This window comes from Podarcis liolepis (assembly GCF_965112155.1).
Source record: "Podarcis liolepis genome assembly, chromosome: 9".
NCBI classification, from domain to species: Eukaryota; Metazoa; Chordata; class Lepidosauria; order Squamata; family Lacertidae; genus Podarcis; species Podarcis liolepis.
This window is the reverse complement of record NC_139564.1, coordinates 28039123-28057506: the sequence shown is the minus strand read 5'-3', so window position 1 is coordinate 28057506 and position 18384 is coordinate 28039123. Positions and strand designations below refer to the sequence as shown.

Here is an 18384-nt window from a genome sequence, read left to right as displayed (position 1 = left end):
CCTTTACCCACACACTTGAGTTTGTTTTCCGAATCTTGTCATGTGCTCTGAGAAACTGAAGTTTGAGGCAAGTATCTGCAATTAATTTTGGCTGCAATCTTGGCCTGCAATTTAGGCTTATGAGATCTGAGCAGGGATCTTTGCTGAATGAGACACCAGAAAGCTGGTTAACTCATTGCATGAGTGGATTTCTGGTCAATATGTTAAAGAAGAATTGGCCTCTTTTGTGACTCTCTCAAGGCACACACTCCTTGGCTAACTAGTCAGAGCAGGAGGGGTGGGAGCTATAGCAAAACAATGCTGCCCCTCACAGTGGAGAACAGAAAGGCTGCTTGGAAACTGCAGCTGCTCCATTCCTACCTGGCATGCAAAGACCCCAGAGGCTGCCACTCCTTGTCCCCGAGTCCCATTATAGTCTGGTTACAGTTTCTGATTGTGCAAAAGCAGAGGTCAATGCACACACAAACACAGTGTGTGTGTGTGTGTGTGTGTGTGTGTGTGGCTGCCATGTGAAGGAGGATGCATCACCACTGTGAGCAAGCAAACAGGAGACAGAGAAGCAGGTAAAGCCTCCCAAGCCAAATCTGCTGGCCCTTCCAGAGTGCTGCTTGGTAGCTTTGGCCCTGGGCTGAGAGAAGTCGGGGGGTTGGGGGTTGGGGGGGGAGTCATAAGTGGCAGAAGGTCTTGTGACTGCTTCTTGCCAGCTTTTTCTCTGCTTAGTGTTGCATATTTGTCTCTCACATACACTTTATTTGGTGGCACACTGTAAAAAGATGGTTCTGCCACTGTTCATTCCCAACCACCATGGAAGTGCATCTGACACCTTCATTGTATAGTTTTTTGTCATGAGTTGTGGAATTCCCTCCCCATCTAGCTTTTAAATTATACCACTTTTAGCAAATGTTGAAGACTCATTTCTTTACCCTGGCCTTTGAAACCTGAGATGTGTGTTTTGAGGACTTCCCCTATTTTTGTGATTGTAATCTGTTTTAACTGTTTTTAATTCTTAATTTGAAATGGTTATAAGCCACCCTGGGACCAGCTGGTGGAAGGCAAGTAATAAATGTAAATAATAATAGGTTGAAGATATGCCTCTTTCCATTCTTAAGGAAATGAGCCCTGAGTGCTCACTGGAAGGACAGATCCTAAAGCTGAGGCTCCAATACTTTGGCCACCTCATGAGAAGAGAAGACTCCCTGGAAAAGACCCCGATGTTGGGAAAGATGGAGGGCACAAGGAGAAGGGGATGACAGAGGACGAGATGGTTGGATAGTGTTCTCGAAGCTACCAGCATGAGTTTGACTAAACTGTGGGAGGCAGTGGAAGACAGGAGTGCCTGGCATGCTTTGGTCCATGGGGTCACGAAGAGTCGGACACGACTAAACGACTAAACAACAACAATGCCTCTTTACCCTGACCTGGGATAGCTCAGTTGGTGGAGCAGGATGCTCTTAATCTCAGGGGCCTGGGTTTGAGTCCCATGTTGGGCAAAAGATTCCTGCATTGCAGGGGGTTGGACTAGATGATCCTCGTGGTCTCTTCCAACTCTACAGTTCTATGATTCTGTCTCTCTCTCTCTCTCTCTCTCTCTCTCTCTCTCTGTGTGTGTGTGTGTGTCTGTTTTAAACTGGTTCTTCTGAAACTTAGCTCAGTTGCAGCATTAAGGGGCAGTCTTGCCCACATACCTGCATTTCAAATCACATGTGACTTTACCTCATAAATCTGTGGATATTGTGGAGTATAAAACATAACCACAAAAATGCTCTTAAAATGAACTGCTTACAGTATATCAAAGAACAGGCCTCGGAACCTCGGTACGCATCTTTCCTTCCCTCACTAAAATCTCTCCCCCTTCCCCCCACAACATGAAACAACTCCCCTAATTCAGCTTCACATGTGGAACACCTGTGGAACACACCTTTAATCCTTAGAGCAATTACTTAAATAGCTTGCATTCCTCTTCTGTGTTGTCAATTGGGAATAACTGTAGGATAAAACCTTAACAGATGTGGTATTATCAGCAGACCGTGTCACTTTTCTTTTATGTCATCTCCCGTAAACTAGCATATCGGCTTGTCAGTTGTGCTTAGCTACAAAAGAAGAAAAGAGTAAAATATGTAATCCGGAATAGCCAGAAGAGAATTTAAAACATTCTGTCTGTACAGATAGAAAGCTTTCCAAAGCAGACTATGAACCTGTTGGAAATTGGTGCCTATTACATCACTGTTTACATGGCATAATTTTGTAATGGTTTTTGCAAAGCAAGCGTTCAGCTTAACCTTCAAGGATCTTCAACATTTTTGTTAAATAACTTAATTACTGTGATTATAAATTTATATCATCAAATATATACCACGATGGGAAAATTGTTTCCAGCTGCCCACTCCTTGCGTTTGGAAACCTTATAATGGCTGTGGGAACCTTTGGCCTTCCAGATGTTGATGAACTACAACTCCCATCAGGCTTGGCCAGGCTTACTAGGGCAGATGGGAGCCGTAGTTCAACAACATCTGGAAGGTGGAAGGTTCCCCATAAGAAGATTCAGTAGGAGAGGGACTGTGAGTTACAGCATGACTTCAGCAGCTGCCTGAATGGCAAAGTGAAAGGGGTAGTGATACTTTGTGGAAGCTGAGGCCTAGATACAGTATTTGATCAGACTAACTTGATTCTTGGCTAATTTGTAGCAAGCAAAGCAGCAGTAACAGAACCATCAAGGACAAAATCTTTAAACTCAATTGTTTTGCTACTGCCTGGAGGCATAATGTTGCTATATTTATAGTACTGAAAAGTTGTGGGGTGGGGATTGTTTGCTGTTACATTTGTTACATACTGTATTGCTGTTGTTACGAAATTACTCCTGTAATTGTTGATTTTGTGTGTTCTAATTGTTTGCTGCTTTGACGATATGTTGTCTCTGGACAAGCAGCGTGGTGAGGATGGTGATAATATATACTGCTACGATTAGAGAGAAATCCAAACATGATATCAGACAGAATGAAGGGGATATAGGCAGATCTCCACCTGAGCTGAAGTTCCCCATTCTGGCTCAGCCAGAGAGACACCAGTGTAAATCCTTCATCTCAAAAATGGCTGAACTAAGGTTGGGGTAAGTCCGGACAAAGTGTGTGCTTTTTTAAAAACAGTTTATAGGTTCTATTTACAATCAAGTAGTATGCAAAGTGTGTTAAGTAAAATAACTATGGATTGTCTACTTTCCCTTTAGCTCTCTTTCTCGCCTATCAAAGAACCTGTATGTTTTACTTCAGGATGCAGACACACCTGGTTAAGAGTATTTCCAGAGATGAGGAATCAGCAACTGCATATTTATTTATTTAGCCAGTGCAGGAAAGGGGATGCATGACAAGATAGCCCAGCCTTCATGTGCCTGCTGCCCTCCAGATGTTTTGAACTACAACTCCCATCAGCCCCATGATGAGAGGCTAACAAGCAAGATTTGAGGGGAAAGTACTCTCCCTCCTGTGGTTCCCAGCAACTGGTATTCAGTAGCATTGCTTCCTCCAACTATGGCTGGCAGAGCATAGCCATCATGGCAAGCGGCCATCCATAGCTCTCTCCTCCGTGAATTTGTCCAACCCTCTTTTGAAGCCATCCACTTGGTGGACATCACTGCCTCCTGTGGGAACAAGTTTCATAGTTCAAGCTATGTAAAAAAAGTACTTCCTCTTTCTGTGTTCTGAATCCTCCAAGAATTCACCTTCATTGGATGCCCACAAGTACTAGCATTAGAGAGTGATCCCTATCCACTTTCTCCATGCATAATTTTATAAACTTCTGTTGTGCCACCTCTTCTCTGAACTAAAACGTCCTGAACGCTGCAAACTTTCTCTATAGGTGGAGTGACACATGCATGCAAAACAAGCACTGTTAAAAGTCACAACAGCAGACACTGGTGACAACAGTAATCTTTGAGAAGCCATGAGCTTCTCTTATTTTTGGCTGGGGCAACCCAGCCACATGGGTGGGGAATAATAATAATAATAATAATAGTTACATGTGGGTAGCCTTGTTGGTCTGCCATAGTTGAAACAAAATAAAAAAAATTCCTTCCAGTAGCACCTTAGAGACCAACTCAGTTTGTAACTGATATGAGCTTTCGTGTGCATGCATGCTATCTGAAGAAGTGTGCATGCACATGAAAGCTCATACCAATAACAAACTTAGTTGGTCTCTAAGGCAGTGTTTCCCAACCACTGTTCCGCGGCACACTAGTGTGCCGCGAGATGTTGCCTGGTGTGCCGCGGGAAAAATTAACAAATTTGAAAGATATATTTTTTTTAAAGTCAAATTTTCGATTGGGGCGCCGTCACTAGATGACCCCTGGGGTTCCCTCCCTCCCTCCCACTCTGCGCCTCCCTCCTCCTCCTCCGGGGAGGCCCTTCCTGGCTCTCGGCCAAGGCTTGGCGGCTGCCACTCACTCACTCGCTCGCCCACCCGTCCCTCCATCCCTGCACCTGGCCTCTCCCCCTCCGTCCCCGGCGCGGGGGCTGCCGGGATCCGTAGTCCCCGCGCCCTTGGGCTCCGCGCCTGTGCGGGGTGCGCGAACTATGTTTCCCAGCGTGGCCTGGCGGGCCGGGCATTTTGTTTGAAGCGCTCTTCTCCCGGCCATGGAATGAGCGCAGCGGCGGCGGCCGGGCGGGCAGGGGCTCTTCCGCGCAGACCCCGCGCAGCCTGCCTGCGCCCCCGCGGAGATCGGGCGGCAGGATGGAGCCCGGGGATCCCCGCGGAGGCGGAGCGGCGGAGGCGGAGGCTGCCCCCCAGGTAGGGCTGCGTCGGGGGGGGGGTTATTTTTGCAATGCTGCATCCGCGCCGGAGGGGACGCATCGGACCGCGGGGAGACCCCTTGGCGGGCGTGCAAGGCAATGCATGCGTGCAGGCGTTGCATGGAGTGCAGTGCAATGCAATGGCAACGCGGCGCCCTGCATGCATGCATGCAACTTCCACCGGCGCTCCGGACTTGGCAGGTGAGGGGGGTCCCCAGTGGGCGGCAGAGAGAGCCGGGAGGGCGAAGGGGAGCCGGGGGGGAGCAGCGCTGCTCCCCGAGCCGAGCCCGGGGGGAAACTTCGGCGTCGTTGCGCCGGGTGTTGGAAGCGGAGGCTGGCGGGGGCCCCTCACCTGCAAAACCTGGTCGCCTCTCATATATTTCGTGCATTGCATTCATCGCCCGCTTTCTCCTCCAAGGAGCTCCCGGGGGCGCGCGTGGTTCTCCCCGTGTTATCCTCGCAACAACAGCCCTGCGAGGTGGGTCAGGCGAGTGGCCCAAGGGAGCACCCAGGGATTGTCCTGGCCAGGTGGGGTGATTTGAACCCTGCTCTCTGCCCGGTCTTCGTCCTCATTTAGCCCCCACATGTGCATGACTGTGCATGACTGAGGTTTTCCCCCCTCGTCTTGGCTATGGTGTGAGTCTGTGCTGTTAATTAATGGGGTTCTGCCTTCGGAGAAGATGAGCCAGCCCTCAAGGAGGTGATTATGTAATTTGCTAGCAATTCATGTCCCTCCCAGCGTGACGCTGCGCGCTGACGTCACGGGGCTGTAATGGTGGTGTGCCTCGAGATTTTTTTCATGAAACAAGTGTGCCTTTGCCCAAAAAAGGTTGGGAAACACTGCTCTAAGGTGCTACTGGAAGGAATTTTTTTTTTATTTTGTTTCAATAATAATAGCTGCTGCTGTGCTACCCTTCAGGCATGCATTGTCCCTCAAGGAAAGCTTTCTAATAAAGCTTACTGTGACAATAGTCTGCTCTGCCTCTCCTTTTTTTTGGTAAATGTTTTGGGCCACGGGGGAAGCAGTAACTCTGTACTGTTATGTTATGGATGTTTGTATGTGATGCCAATAAAAGGTTTGATGATGATGAATGAAGCTTATGCGATTCTTCCATTCCGTCCCCGCTTCCTTAAGAACCCCGATCCTCCCCTTTAGCAGTTCTGCCTTCCCCCCGTTCATCAATTCTTCCTTCCTCTTTGGGAGCAACGACTGGAAGAGCGCGCCAGGGCAAAAGGCTTCGCCAGAGGCACCGCGCATGCTCGACTCTTCTCCCACTTTCGCCAATGATGCGCTGCTTCTCTGACGCTTGTCGGCGGCGGCGCGCGCTCTCCTCCGGGCCAGCTGGGGCCTCGCCGCGCGCTCCCGCGAGCACTGTTAGACGTGGCAGTTCACTGAGCGCTCCCGGGCGGGGAGAGCGAGCGAGCGAGCGAGCGGGAGAGGCGGGAGCCTGGAGCCGGCTGCCACGCTCTCCCTCCCTCTGACAAGCGCCTGCTGGACCCGCTTGGAACGGCGCGACCCGCGGAGCCTCCGCGCGGCGAGAAGGGCGGACGGGAGCGCGGGAGACTGGCCAGGTGAGGGGGGGGGCACCTGTGCCCAGGTGGGGAGGGGGGAGAGGCGAGCGTCCTGCGATGGGGGGGGCGCATCCTGGATGTTTTGCTCAGTGAGTGGAGCTCCTGTCCTCCAGGGAGCAGGAGGGAGGGGAGCATCCCAAAAGAAGGAGCAGCACAACGGCTGGAAGGACCCCAGGATGAGCCACGAATTTTGTAGATTTGGCATAGGGGGAGTTCTATGGGGAGGAGGAGAGGGGTGTCCGAGCACGAGAGGGGACTGGGGAGAGTTTATCCTTCTCCCACAGCAAGTTGGGTGCAGTTGCGGGGGGTGGTCGCCAGGATCTGAGCAGCACCAAGGAGGCACCTCCAGCCTTCTAGGGACTGGCATAAGTCGATGTAAATGGCAGGAGTGTTCAGCTCTCCTTTGAGATTCGGGAAGGTTTTGGTTTAGGGATTTGCTGTATCCTTACAGACAGTTTTAAATTTGTTTAACTTTTTTTTTTTTTTTTAGAAAGTTGCCTCTATTAGTACAATGGTAAGGTGCTTAAAAAATACACACACCATCACCTGTCTAACTAGCACCTAATTTTGCAAAGCTTCTGTGGTTTTTCTAGATTGTATAGGCATTGAAATTTTGACAGAATGCATCTGGGATGTTTAGGTGGGCACAGGATTTTCTGTGTGTGATGAGTCAAAAGTGTGATGTTGGCACCTTGGCATATTGGGAGACTGTTCTTGCCATGCACATCAGGGTTGGGCAAATCAGCCTAATCACCATAAAAGTTGCATGCTTCTTCCCTTCCTTTTTATAATCTTGGGTTGCCCACTGACACTCTTTTTGATGGGTTGTGTAGTCTTTTGGTAAGCATCTTAAATACTGGGGGCGCTGGAAAGAGATTGCACAACTGCTTCACCTTCACCATGCACCAATCATTGTAGAATACAACACAACCACAAATCATCTCACCTGTTGATCATGGGAAACTGATGTTAATTTCAGAAACTGCCACTGTCCCCAACAATCTCCTTCTGATTTACTTCTAGTATAGCCTTTGGATTAATTCTTCTGGCATAAGAAGAAAAGGAGACTCATAGAGTTGGAAGGGACCACAAGGGTCATCTAGTCCAACCCCAGGCAATGCAAGAATCTTTTGTTCAACATGGGACTTGAACTCACAACCCTGAGATAAAGAGTCTCATGCTCTACCTACGGAGCTATCCCAAACAGTTGTAGCATTTATTATTTATTATTATTCCTTATTACGTTTATTTGCCACCTTAATTTTTCAAGGATCTCAAGGTGGTGCACGTGCTTCTCCTCCTTTCCATTTCATCCTCACAACAACCCTGTGAGGTAGGCTAGACTAAGAGATGGTGACTGGCCCAAGGTCACCCAGTGAGCTTCATGGCCGAGTGGTTTGTTGATTTAACCTGATTTAATCATTTTTGTTGATTTTTAGATCTTCCTTCCTCCTTGCTCACCATTCCAGCCAATACGACATGTGTGATATGCTTATGAATGAAGGCTCTTCCTAGTGTTTTTGTGGAAAATCATGATATGGGTCAGGCGTCACTGCTAAACCAAAGATCTGTCACCTGGGCCATGCCTTGGACTCACAAAGCCCCACTCTATCCCATACTTCCTGGTTGGCAGTACTTATAGTTTGCTGTGATGTCCAAATCAGCCAAAGTAGTTACTGCAAGCTATAGTTTACCACAATACCAGAATTGCCACAAAACCATGGCTTGAACTGGGCTTCTAAAACAGTTTTGTGAACATCTGTTTTTGGCAGTAATCATATTTTGCTTGATTTGGATGTGGAAGAAAATGAGGAGTAGGCGAGGGAACTGGGGTGCACAAGGAGAGGAAGATGGAAGTATCTAAGCTCCAGGTATGGGCCAGATCACAAGGTGATTTAGCTGTGATAGCTAAACCTGGCCTAAGCATGACTAGTTCCTTCTATGGTTTGCAGTCAGTCACCTCTTTCAGCATGACTTTGGGAAGTCTACCTGAGTCCAATCATTTGACCGCACTGGTAGTACTAGAATCCCTAATAACTTTAGACATATCCTGGAGGTAGATGAAATGGCAAAGAGTACTTCCGGTTGGCCCAACAAATTATATAGGTGTAGAAAGAGTTTCTGACACATGTTTTTGGACACCTTGGAATAGGGAACTTCTGTCTCTTTGGGGAAGGGCAGTAACTCGATGGTGGAGCATCTGCTTTGCGTGCAGAAGCTCCCAAGTTCAATCACTGCTACCTCCAGTTAGGGTAGGGAATGTCCCCCGTCTGAAACCCTTGGAGAGCCACTGCCAGTCAGTGTAGACATTACTAAGCCAATGACCCACTCCACATAAGGCAGCTTCCTATCTCAAGTGGCCAAAACCAAATACATGGTTTTAGTACTGTTTTGTGTGCCCTTTGTGATTATGAGGAATGGGTTAATTATACTGAAATCTGATGTACTTTGCAAAATAGGGTTTTACTTGTACTTTGTATCGTATTTGTTTTGGGGGAAAGGGTGTGGTTTATTAAACCACCTATGTTATCTGTAATGTGTTTGGAAGTGGATATAGGCCACTAAGTCAGCAGTACTATGTTTGTATTTCTAAGAGTCTATTTAGTTGTGCATAGGAAGTCTGACGTGGCACACTGTCTTTCCCTCCTACTGAACTGTGCAGGAAGTTGTTTCCTTTAGATACTATCAAAGCTAAGAGCATTACCTAGTCCTACAACAATTGCCCTGAACTTCATTCTTTATACTGACAATGAAAATGTAGTGTAGGTGCTTTCATGCTGGCTGCTAACTAAACTTGCTGAAGTGACCGGGGTTTAGACTGCCACGTTTCAGTCTAACCAGAAGGAGGGAAAACACCTTGGCACTGGGAGAAACCTGATGTGCCTATGTGCTTTCTTTCCTATTTCGTTTTCTAAATCTTGTAGATTAAAAAGATTCCAAGAAAGGATTTGCAATTTTATATATGCATGAAACTTGAGAGGCTTGGGAATTTTTTAAACTGGAATTTGTTCAGTTAATAGAAACATTCAGTATAGATAAAACAAAACAAATATTTCAACAAGGGGGGGAAGTAGTGTACATTGCAGACCAGACCTCTACATTAGCATCCATAATCCAGAATGATAACATTGATAAATTAACACTCTCGCTGTGCGTCCTATATTAATATTCAGTGAGATATCTCCATTGAATTTGGTAAAGATTTGTTGATACCTTTCCTTATGCACACCTGAAAGTTAGCAGCATATATAAACACACTATCCACAGAAGTTAGTTTTTTTAAAAGCAGAGCAGATATAAAGCATTTTTTAATGCGTTTTCACCCTAACACTTTTTACTAGTGGTGTTTCTGCATATATATAATATAGGTAATATTTCTTCCAAAAAAGTTGATATACTCTTTCAGCACATTGAATTATTACAAGCCGTGTGCACCCGGAATACACCCATGTTGATTTCACACACAGAGAGACACTCAATCCCGCCAAATGGCAATTGAATATGGTAGCTAGGCCTGCGTGATCTTTGCTACCTTAATTTTTATCTTGGCTAAGTTGGAAGTAGATAATGGCTGTAGTCATAGGGACTGAAAGTGATAATTGCAACCCTGGTACAGTTTTTTCTAATGCCACGTCATCATACTTACTTTTTTATTTGGCATTTCCCCTCTGTACTTCTAGTTTTGCTCTGAAGAGCTAAAATGTTAAGTAGGAGATGTTATTGGGCAGGTGATTTCTTTGGCCGCAGTTCTTCTGTACATGCTTTTTCGGGAGTTAGCCTCATTGAAATCTGTGGGACTTGCTTCTGAGTAAACTTGCATAGGCTTGAACCATTAGGTCACATTTGTCATCTTTGCTGCCTTCCGTCACTGTAACCACCATTGTAATGTACTCTGTCATGTTTACTGAGTCACACAGCATGACCCCATCTGCATTTACTCAATATGCTGTATACACATCATACCTTTAAAGCACCTTCTTTCCCTCAAATAATTGTTTGTTAGCATTGTTTGTTTAAGGGTTGCCAGGAACTGTAGCTCTGTGAGGGATGAACGTCAGTGCCCAGAATCTTTTGATGGAATGAATGTGCTTCTAATGTGCTTTAAAGGCATCGTGTACGCGGTCACAAGTAAGCCTTGTCATGCTCAGTGGGGCTTAACTGAGAGCCAGTGTGAGTAGTGGTTAGAGTGCTGGACTAGGACTTGGGAGACCAGGGTTCAAATCCTCCCTCAGACATGAAACTCACTTGGTGAATTTGGGCCAGTCACACAGTCTCAGCCTAGCCTACCTCACAGGGTTCTTGAGAAGATAAAATGGAGATGGGAAGTGTGTGTACACCGCCTTAGGCTCGTGGGAGAAAAGGTGGGAAATAAATGCAATAAATAAAGAGTAAAGGGGCAAACCATTGCAACCCTCAAGAAGAAGTGGAAGAAGTGTTTGGATTTGATATCCCGCTTTATCACTACCCGAAGGAGTCTCAAAGCGGCTAACATTCTTTCCCTTCCTTCCCCACAACAAACACCCTGTGAGGTGAGTGGGGCTTAGAGACTTCAAAGAAGTGTGACTAGCCCAAGGTCACCCAGCAGCTGCACGTGGAGGAGCGGGGACACGAACCCGGTTCCCCAGATTACGAGTCTACCACTCTTAACCACTGCACCACACTGGCCTGAGTTACTGCCTGAGTTACACAACTGGAAAAACATGTCTGGATTACACTTGCAGGACTATATAACTCCTGATATGGTTGAGTTTTTTGTGTTTTGACTGGAAGTTGGAGACTAGATTGTGGTATACTCAGTATACATAATAAGTATTGGCTGCCACGGTGCCCAGTTATAGGCCAGGTCTCATGGCTGTTGGTGTGTGGCTCTTGGACTCTCTCTCTCTCTCTCTCTCTCTCTCTCTCTCTCTCTGTCTCTGTCTCTGTCTCTCTGTGTGTGTGTTGGTTACCTACCGATGACCACTTAGTTGTGTGAAGCAACTGCCATGGATGGGTTCATGCCTTTTGAATCTTGTGGTGGCAACTGTTTGAAAAGACAGATTTTGCAGCAGTGTGCAAATGAAGGTCCATAGGCAGGAAAAATGACCTGAATGAGGAATATCAGGGGCTTCTGTGTGCTCAGTGACTATGGAAACTGGCCTCACTTTAGAGCAAATATTTAGAAAAATCAGTGAGCACTGCAGTGTGTGCCCATGCACATGTGTTGCAAATTCCAACAAAATGTAAGCAGGGCTGGATCCACTTCATAAAGTGCTCCTGGCAAGGTCAATCACTAGAGTTTGAATTCTGTTGTTCCCTGGTATAATACAGGTGACAAGGATAGCTTTGGGTTCAGAATGTGCAATGGAAAGACCCAAAAGTGCAAAATAGGGGAAGCTTGGTGTTCCTACTGTGAGTAGAGGGTGGCCCATTAGTGTGGATGGGGCAATGCCCCACCAACCTCTCTTCTTACATGCAACCAGTCATGAGGAGTCTCCACCTGTCCTTGGTTTTGGCTCCACCATCTCTTAGGCTCTCTTGTCTTCTGCCCTTTCAGCCCCAATGGGCATTGTCCACCACTGCCTACTGGTATCTGATTTCCTGTTTGCATTTTCCATGGAGCTGGAAAGGCAATGGCCCTTTCTACCCAATGGTTGGATCTGTCTGGAAAGTCATCTGTATAATATTTTCAGGTGCTAAAGATAATATTATCGTGTCAAAACCGTATGGGTTGTCAAAATATGTTTGGAATCATCCGTAGACATACCTACTTTTTTCCTACATTGTGCCACAAATCAGGAAATTTGGCCATCCTACCAGATAACCACTGGGGGCAAAACCTGGTTGTTTTCACAACAAGTAACAGTGGTTCAGTCTGTGATTTATGTTATCCACCTATTCTAGCTGATTTTTTTTTTAAAAAAAGTGTTTGTATCAGTGCCTTTGCTACAAGAGAACGTCTGTGCGTTTTGTCCAGATCAAATAAATAATCTGGTAGCCATTATGCAAGAGAGCTAATAAGTAGGATGCTGTCCTCTTGCACTGTAACATTGCTTTTGGGTCATAAAGCTCATTCTGTGCTTTACCTGCACTATGTATCAGTGAAGTATTGCTGATTTTATTACTTCTTCTAATTTCTATGACAGGTTTTCCATCAGAAATAAATCGCTGCTAAAATGAATCAGCAAGGATATGTTGCAACACCTCCATATTCTCAGCCCCAGCCAGGAATGGGGGGATTCTCTGCTGGTTTGGGGCAACCTGCTTCTTCACATATGTATGGACACTATGGTGACGTAAACTCATCTTCTTCTGCATCTCAATCAGGTAAAGTAACATCAAGGCATTGGCCATATAGCGGTTGATGTCTCCACTATACTAGTGCATGTCATTATCCATATCATTACATTACTGTTCAGTGGTACCTTGGTTGTCGAACTTAATCTGTTCCAGGAACCTGTTTGACTCCTGGAACCATTCAAAAACCAAGACGCAGCTTCCGATTGGCCGCAGGAGCTTCCTGCATCAATCGGAAGCTGCAGAAGCCGCATCAGACATTCAGCTTCCAAAAAGCGTTCACAAACTGGAACGCTCACTTTCAGGTTTGCAGCGTTCGGGAGCTGATTTGTTTGGGAGCCAAGCCATTCAACAACCAAGGTACCACTGTACTTGTTTATATTTATTTTGCACTATTAGTGAAAAGAAAAGCTCCTGGTTTAATCAGGTATTACAATGGGAAGACCATGAGCAAAGAAAGATGCTTGGTCTTGGTATTATGTAGACTGTGCATATTCTGTGAGTGATCTGCCATCTAGAATTTACAGTAAATACTAGAGCATAATATAACTTCCTGAGCATTTAGACTTCCTTTTTATCAAGTCCATAAATAAATTCCATACTTATTTTGCTTTAGCTGTTGGTAATGTGTACCTCATTTATGCAGTGATTTTCTATTGTTATCCACTATGTTCATGCCTGTGTTTTACTTTAGCTATGTTGAAACCTAATGTGCCTTTCGGGTCTGCTGCTCCCATTGGTTCACCATCTAGTGCTCACCAGTTTAACCAAACCAATATCCAGAATGGGCCCAGCGCTACAGCACAACAATCACAGAGGTGATTTTTATTTTTTAAAAAACAAAACAATAAATGTGTTTATGCTTAGAATTTCTGTTTATCTGCTCAAATATCTACTACACATACCATTGAAAGCAGTTTTAAACTTGCCCACAGCTTTTTTGTCATAGCACTAATCCATACCAAAAATGAGTAAAATAATATTCTGGCTCCATTAGCAGAACTCAGGTAGTGGCTAGCACTTATCTCAATTATTTCTTCCCATCAAATACAGTATATGGTGTACAGAATAGTCTCTGTCTCTATTTGGGCATCTTAGTCCTGTAAGATGTGTGGAGAGAGCAATTAGACAGCTCTAGCTCCAGCTTTCATCTTCATTCTGATTGCTTTCCATGAGTTGTAGGGATAACTTCTGCATTGGGGAGTATTTCCTATTCACATAGGTTCCCTGTAACATGTAGGCTTTGCCATTGCATGTGGAATGCACATGAGTAGAAAAGGCTCCCATTGCAGAAGCTGTTCCTCCAACAGATGGATGATAATGGTTATCGGTGATGTGGCAGTGGAGCTATCATGTGCATCATTGCTCTCCCTCTTCACATGAAACGCAGAAGAAGGATGCCTGCACAAGGCTAGACTATAACCATATCCTACATTCCCAGATATATGCTGCACATGGCAAGCCAAAGCCAGTTTGGTGTAGTGGTTAGTGTCAGACTAGGATTAGGATCTGGGGTACCAGGATTCAAATCCACACTCAGCCATGAAACTCACTGGGTGACCCTGGGCCAGTCACTGCCTTTCAGCCTAACCTACCTCACAGGTTCTAGTTACAGGTAGGTAGCCGTGTTGGTCTGCCATAGTCAAAACAAAATAAAAAAATTCCTTCCAGGAGCACCTTAGAGACCAACTAAGTTTGTTATTGGTATGAGCTTTCGTGTGCATGCATGGTATCTGAAGAAGTGTGCATGCACATGAAAGCTCATACCCAGAACAAACTTAGTTGGTCTCTAAGGTGCTACTGGAAGGAATTTTTTTTATTTTGTTTCGACTGCCTCACAGGGTTGTTGTGGGGATTAAATGAGATTAAATGAGATGGGGGGTGGGGCGGGAAAGAACTATGTATGTCTCATTGAGCTCCTTGGAGAAAATAAATGATAAATAATAACTATTGTACATTTCTACTCAGAAGTGCCACTGAGTTCCATTAGATTTACTCCCAGATATGTGTGTGTGTAGCAAAAGCATCCCATTCCTGGAGCACTAAGGTCTATTGCCAGTTTGGTTTGTGGTGTTGATGAGGCCACAGTCCTTTGCACTCAAATCCTAACTTCATTACTGCGCATCCTGTAGAGTCCTCTCATTCCTTAAACATTTGTGTAGGTGACATACTCTCTGGATAGAACTTAGTGCTTCCTTTCAAACAAATAAAGCTGTTCACTGGAATGCTTATTAAGAAATGTCTGTATAAATCAGATTAATCAAGGGGAAAAGCCCGACTCTTTCTTCCTGGATCAAGCAGTTATTTAGATTAGAGTCCAGAGCCTAATTTGATCCATATGTTTAGTGCAGTTACTATATGGAGTGTATTCTATGGGCAGAGAATAGCCTTTGACCTCCATGCCTGATTTTAAAAGATCAAAGCAAAAGGTCCATGAGCCATAAGACGAGGTTTAGTCCTATTTCAGTTCTCTTTGTTTCTTCTACCCTACCATCTGAATGTGCCGGGCAAGAATTAGTAATGCTACATTTTATCAAAATCACAGGTTATTAATGCAAGCCCTAGTGCTTAGGTTTGTCTGCATGTTAATCATTTTAGAGTTGGTGTTGTTTTCTATCTCTGAACAAATTCAAATGTGTGTGTGTGTAAGGTGATTTAATAATAATAATAATTACAAATGAAAATATACCATAATTATGCATTTTGTCTGGTCTGGAAAACACAAAACTGGATAGTGAAGGAGTGAAGTAAACATTTCTGAACTCCTTGTGGCTGCTCTGGAGAAGTACAGTAGAGGGAAAGGAGGAGTATCCTGTGATCCTGAGGCTTGCCTGGGTTTTCTTCCATAGGTTTACAAACCATGTTGTTTAGACTTTGAATTCTAGGAGTTGTTTGTGGAGTGGATATTACATTGTCAGCTGTTTGGTGTTTTTTTGGTAACACTTCTTTTTCTCTTCAGGTTTCCACCTTCTGCACCTTCCTTCCCCCCGTACAGCCATCCATCCCCGTCCTCCTATCCAAACAGTCCACCCCCTTCTTCTGCACAGCTGGCCAATCAACTTGGCAACATGCAAATAAATAATTATGGTAAGGACTACATAGTCTTCCATAAAAGCTTCTGAGAGATCACATGCATTTTTATTTTAGCTTGGGTTGGTTCCAGAGAAAACAAATGCTCACAAGTTCAAGAGGTCTAAATCTACTGGAAGATTTTGATAAGAAAGGTTGAATTCTAATGGGACTGTTCTAAATCTTGTTGGAGTTCTCCAGAGGAGGGCAACCAAAATGGTCAAAGGCCTGGAAACGATGCCTTATGAGGAACGGCTAAGGGAGCTGGGCATGTTTAGCCTGGAGAAGAGGAGGTTAAGGGGTGATATGATAGCCATGTTCAAATATATAAAAGGATGTCACATAGAGGAGGGAGAAAGGTTGTTTTCTGCTGCTCCAGAGAAGCGGACATGGAGCAATGGATCCAAACTACAAGAAAGAAGATTCCACCTAAACATTAGGAAGAGCTTCCTGACAGTAAGAGCTGTTCGACAGTGGAATTTGCTGCCAAGGAGTGTGGTGGAGTCTCCTTCTTTGGAGGTCTTTAAGCAGAGGCTTGACAACCATATGTCAGGAGTGCTCTGATGGTGTTTCCTGCTTGGCAGGGGGTTGGACTCGATGGCCCTTGTGGTCTCTTCCAACTCTATGATTCTATGATTCTATGAAATCCCTGCTCAGCTATAATTTTGCAGCCAAACCCTACCTCGGAGGGTTATTGTGAAGATGTCTTGGGCGGTGGTGAACCATGTGGGCCGCCGTGAGTTCCTTGGAGGAAAGATAATATGAAAATGTAATACAGCACAATAGGGCTGTGTATTTATAGGTTGGAATTAAGTTTGTCCTTAAAAAAAATCCAGAGCAGCGTGTCCAGTTTGACATCCAACTCTGATCTCACTGCTGCATCAACAATTGCCTGTGAGCTTCAACAAGGTCAGTTAACAAGTATTCTCAACACAGTAATGGTGGAAAGTGTTAGGTGTGAAAGCAGCGTCCCCTCTCTCTTTTACATCTGGCCCCCTGAAACTCTCCTGCTGGGCCCCTGTTCATATGTGTACTCCATTTATATAAAGAAGACAATGCACAGGCCTTGGTTGGAGTAGGAATTTCAAACTGGCAGTGTTGAACTAGCCAGCAAAAGACTCCTTCAATAAATAGAACTTGGACAAGTATCACTTAGGAAGTAAGGCTTCTGGCAGGATATATTAAACAACACCCTCCCCCCAAAACTTTAATTTGGCTGATTGTTTTATTTTATTTTATTTCTTTTCCAGGAAATTTTGGTCCTCAAATGGCAGGTGCACAGCTGTCTTATCCAGGGGGGCTCCAATCAGGTCCAGCACAAATGGCTGGACCACAGCAGAAGAAACTAGATCCTGATTCCATTCCAAGCCCGGTGAGTAAGAGCTTCTTGTAGGAAATGTGGCTAAAACAACAGCATGAGAGGGAAAATGGGGAGTTTTCAAGCAATTCCACATTATAGTAAGGCATAACAGAATATTGGGTGGTATCCAATGAAGTTCTTCTGCTAGCTCTAGGACTTTGGGCTGTGAAATGAAGTTCCCCTCCCTCTCCTCTGCCCATGCGCTCTTGAAATTGGTTCTGGGATTCCTACAACCTTCTGGAGTTTGAGGGGAGTGGGAGTGGGCAGAGGGAGAGGAGAGGGAAGAGAAGTTCCATTGCACAAGCATTCTTCCAACAAAATGGAAGCATTTTGTTGGATACTTTCCACTGTGGTTAATCAAGCGCTTAAAGATGTAGCTTTGAAATGTGAAACTTTTCGTGGCTAAGCCAGTTCCTCAGGCTAAGGTTCAAGTTCAAGTTGTATGTTTTCTCAATGGATTTTAGCAGTATAAAGCAACCAAATGTCCATAAATAATTTATATTTTAACTCTTCCCTGACAGCAAATGAAAAGGGCTCAGTAAAAACCCAGAAATGTAGGTTCCTCCAAAGAACAATGAAGTCTTTAGACACTTTAACAAATAACAAAATTGTTGCAGATCAAAGTCTGTTTCAGAAAGGATCCACATGATCATTTCTAATTGAGACAGTTTATAATCTACAATCTTATGCATATCCCCCATCCCATTTTTTAATATGCAAACGGTGCGATGAAATGATGAAATAGTGTAATCGAGACCATAGCACAATTTCTCAAATAGGAGGAAAACAAAACAATAGTTATTTTAGTTTTACCCATTCAGTTTCCTCCTAGAAAAATTCTGAGGCACTTCTCTGGAATGCAGCTGAATCCTTTCGCTCCAAGTTTTGATCCAGAAATCTTTCCAGAAGAACCAAGCTGCAAAATCTGAGGGAGAATCCAGTTAAGGCACATTCTGTTACCATTCCAAACAAGTTTAATTGTGTATGGTTTTTCAGTTTTGGTCCACACACAGAGTTCCGGTACATCCTCAAATCTCTTGAGAAGTGTGGAGCTCTGAGCAAAGCCCCCCCAATATATTTCAGTAGACAAGGGTGTGGCTCCTGGGATTCCTATCTCTTATATCAGAAGCAGGGAACTACTTACCCTCCAGATGTTCCTGAACTCCATCTCCTATCAATCTTAGCAAGCATGACCAATAGCCAGAGATTATGGGAGTTAGTTCAGCAACACCTGGAGGGCCAAAGGTTCCTCATCTATGTCCATAAATGCTGGATATAGAAATTGTCCTGTACACATAGAAGCCCTTATTCTTGAACCACTATAAA

General features: G+C 44.8%; 1 protein-coding gene across 1 annotated transcript in view; it reads left to right on the top strand.

Moving 5' to 3' along the window:
* Positions 1-6155: 6155 nt before the first annotated feature.
* The window catches only part of SEC24D (SEC24 homolog D, COPII coat complex component), a 56270-nt gene continuing 44041 nt past the window's right edge, over positions 6156-18384 (top strand). Inside the window, exons 1-6 of the mRNA XM_083460419.1 lie at positions 6156-6353; positions 12479-12659; positions 13324-13447; positions 15589-15748; positions 16535-16607; positions 16949-17070. Coding sequence (XP_083316545.1) covers positions 12509-12659; positions 13324-13447; positions 15589-15748; positions 16535-16607; positions 16949-17070 — 630 coding nt within the window. The 5' untranslated portion in view covers positions 6156-6353; positions 12479-12508. The remainder of the gene's footprint in view (positions 6354-12478; positions 12660-13323; positions 13448-15588; positions 15749-16534; positions 16608-16948; positions 17071-18384) is intronic.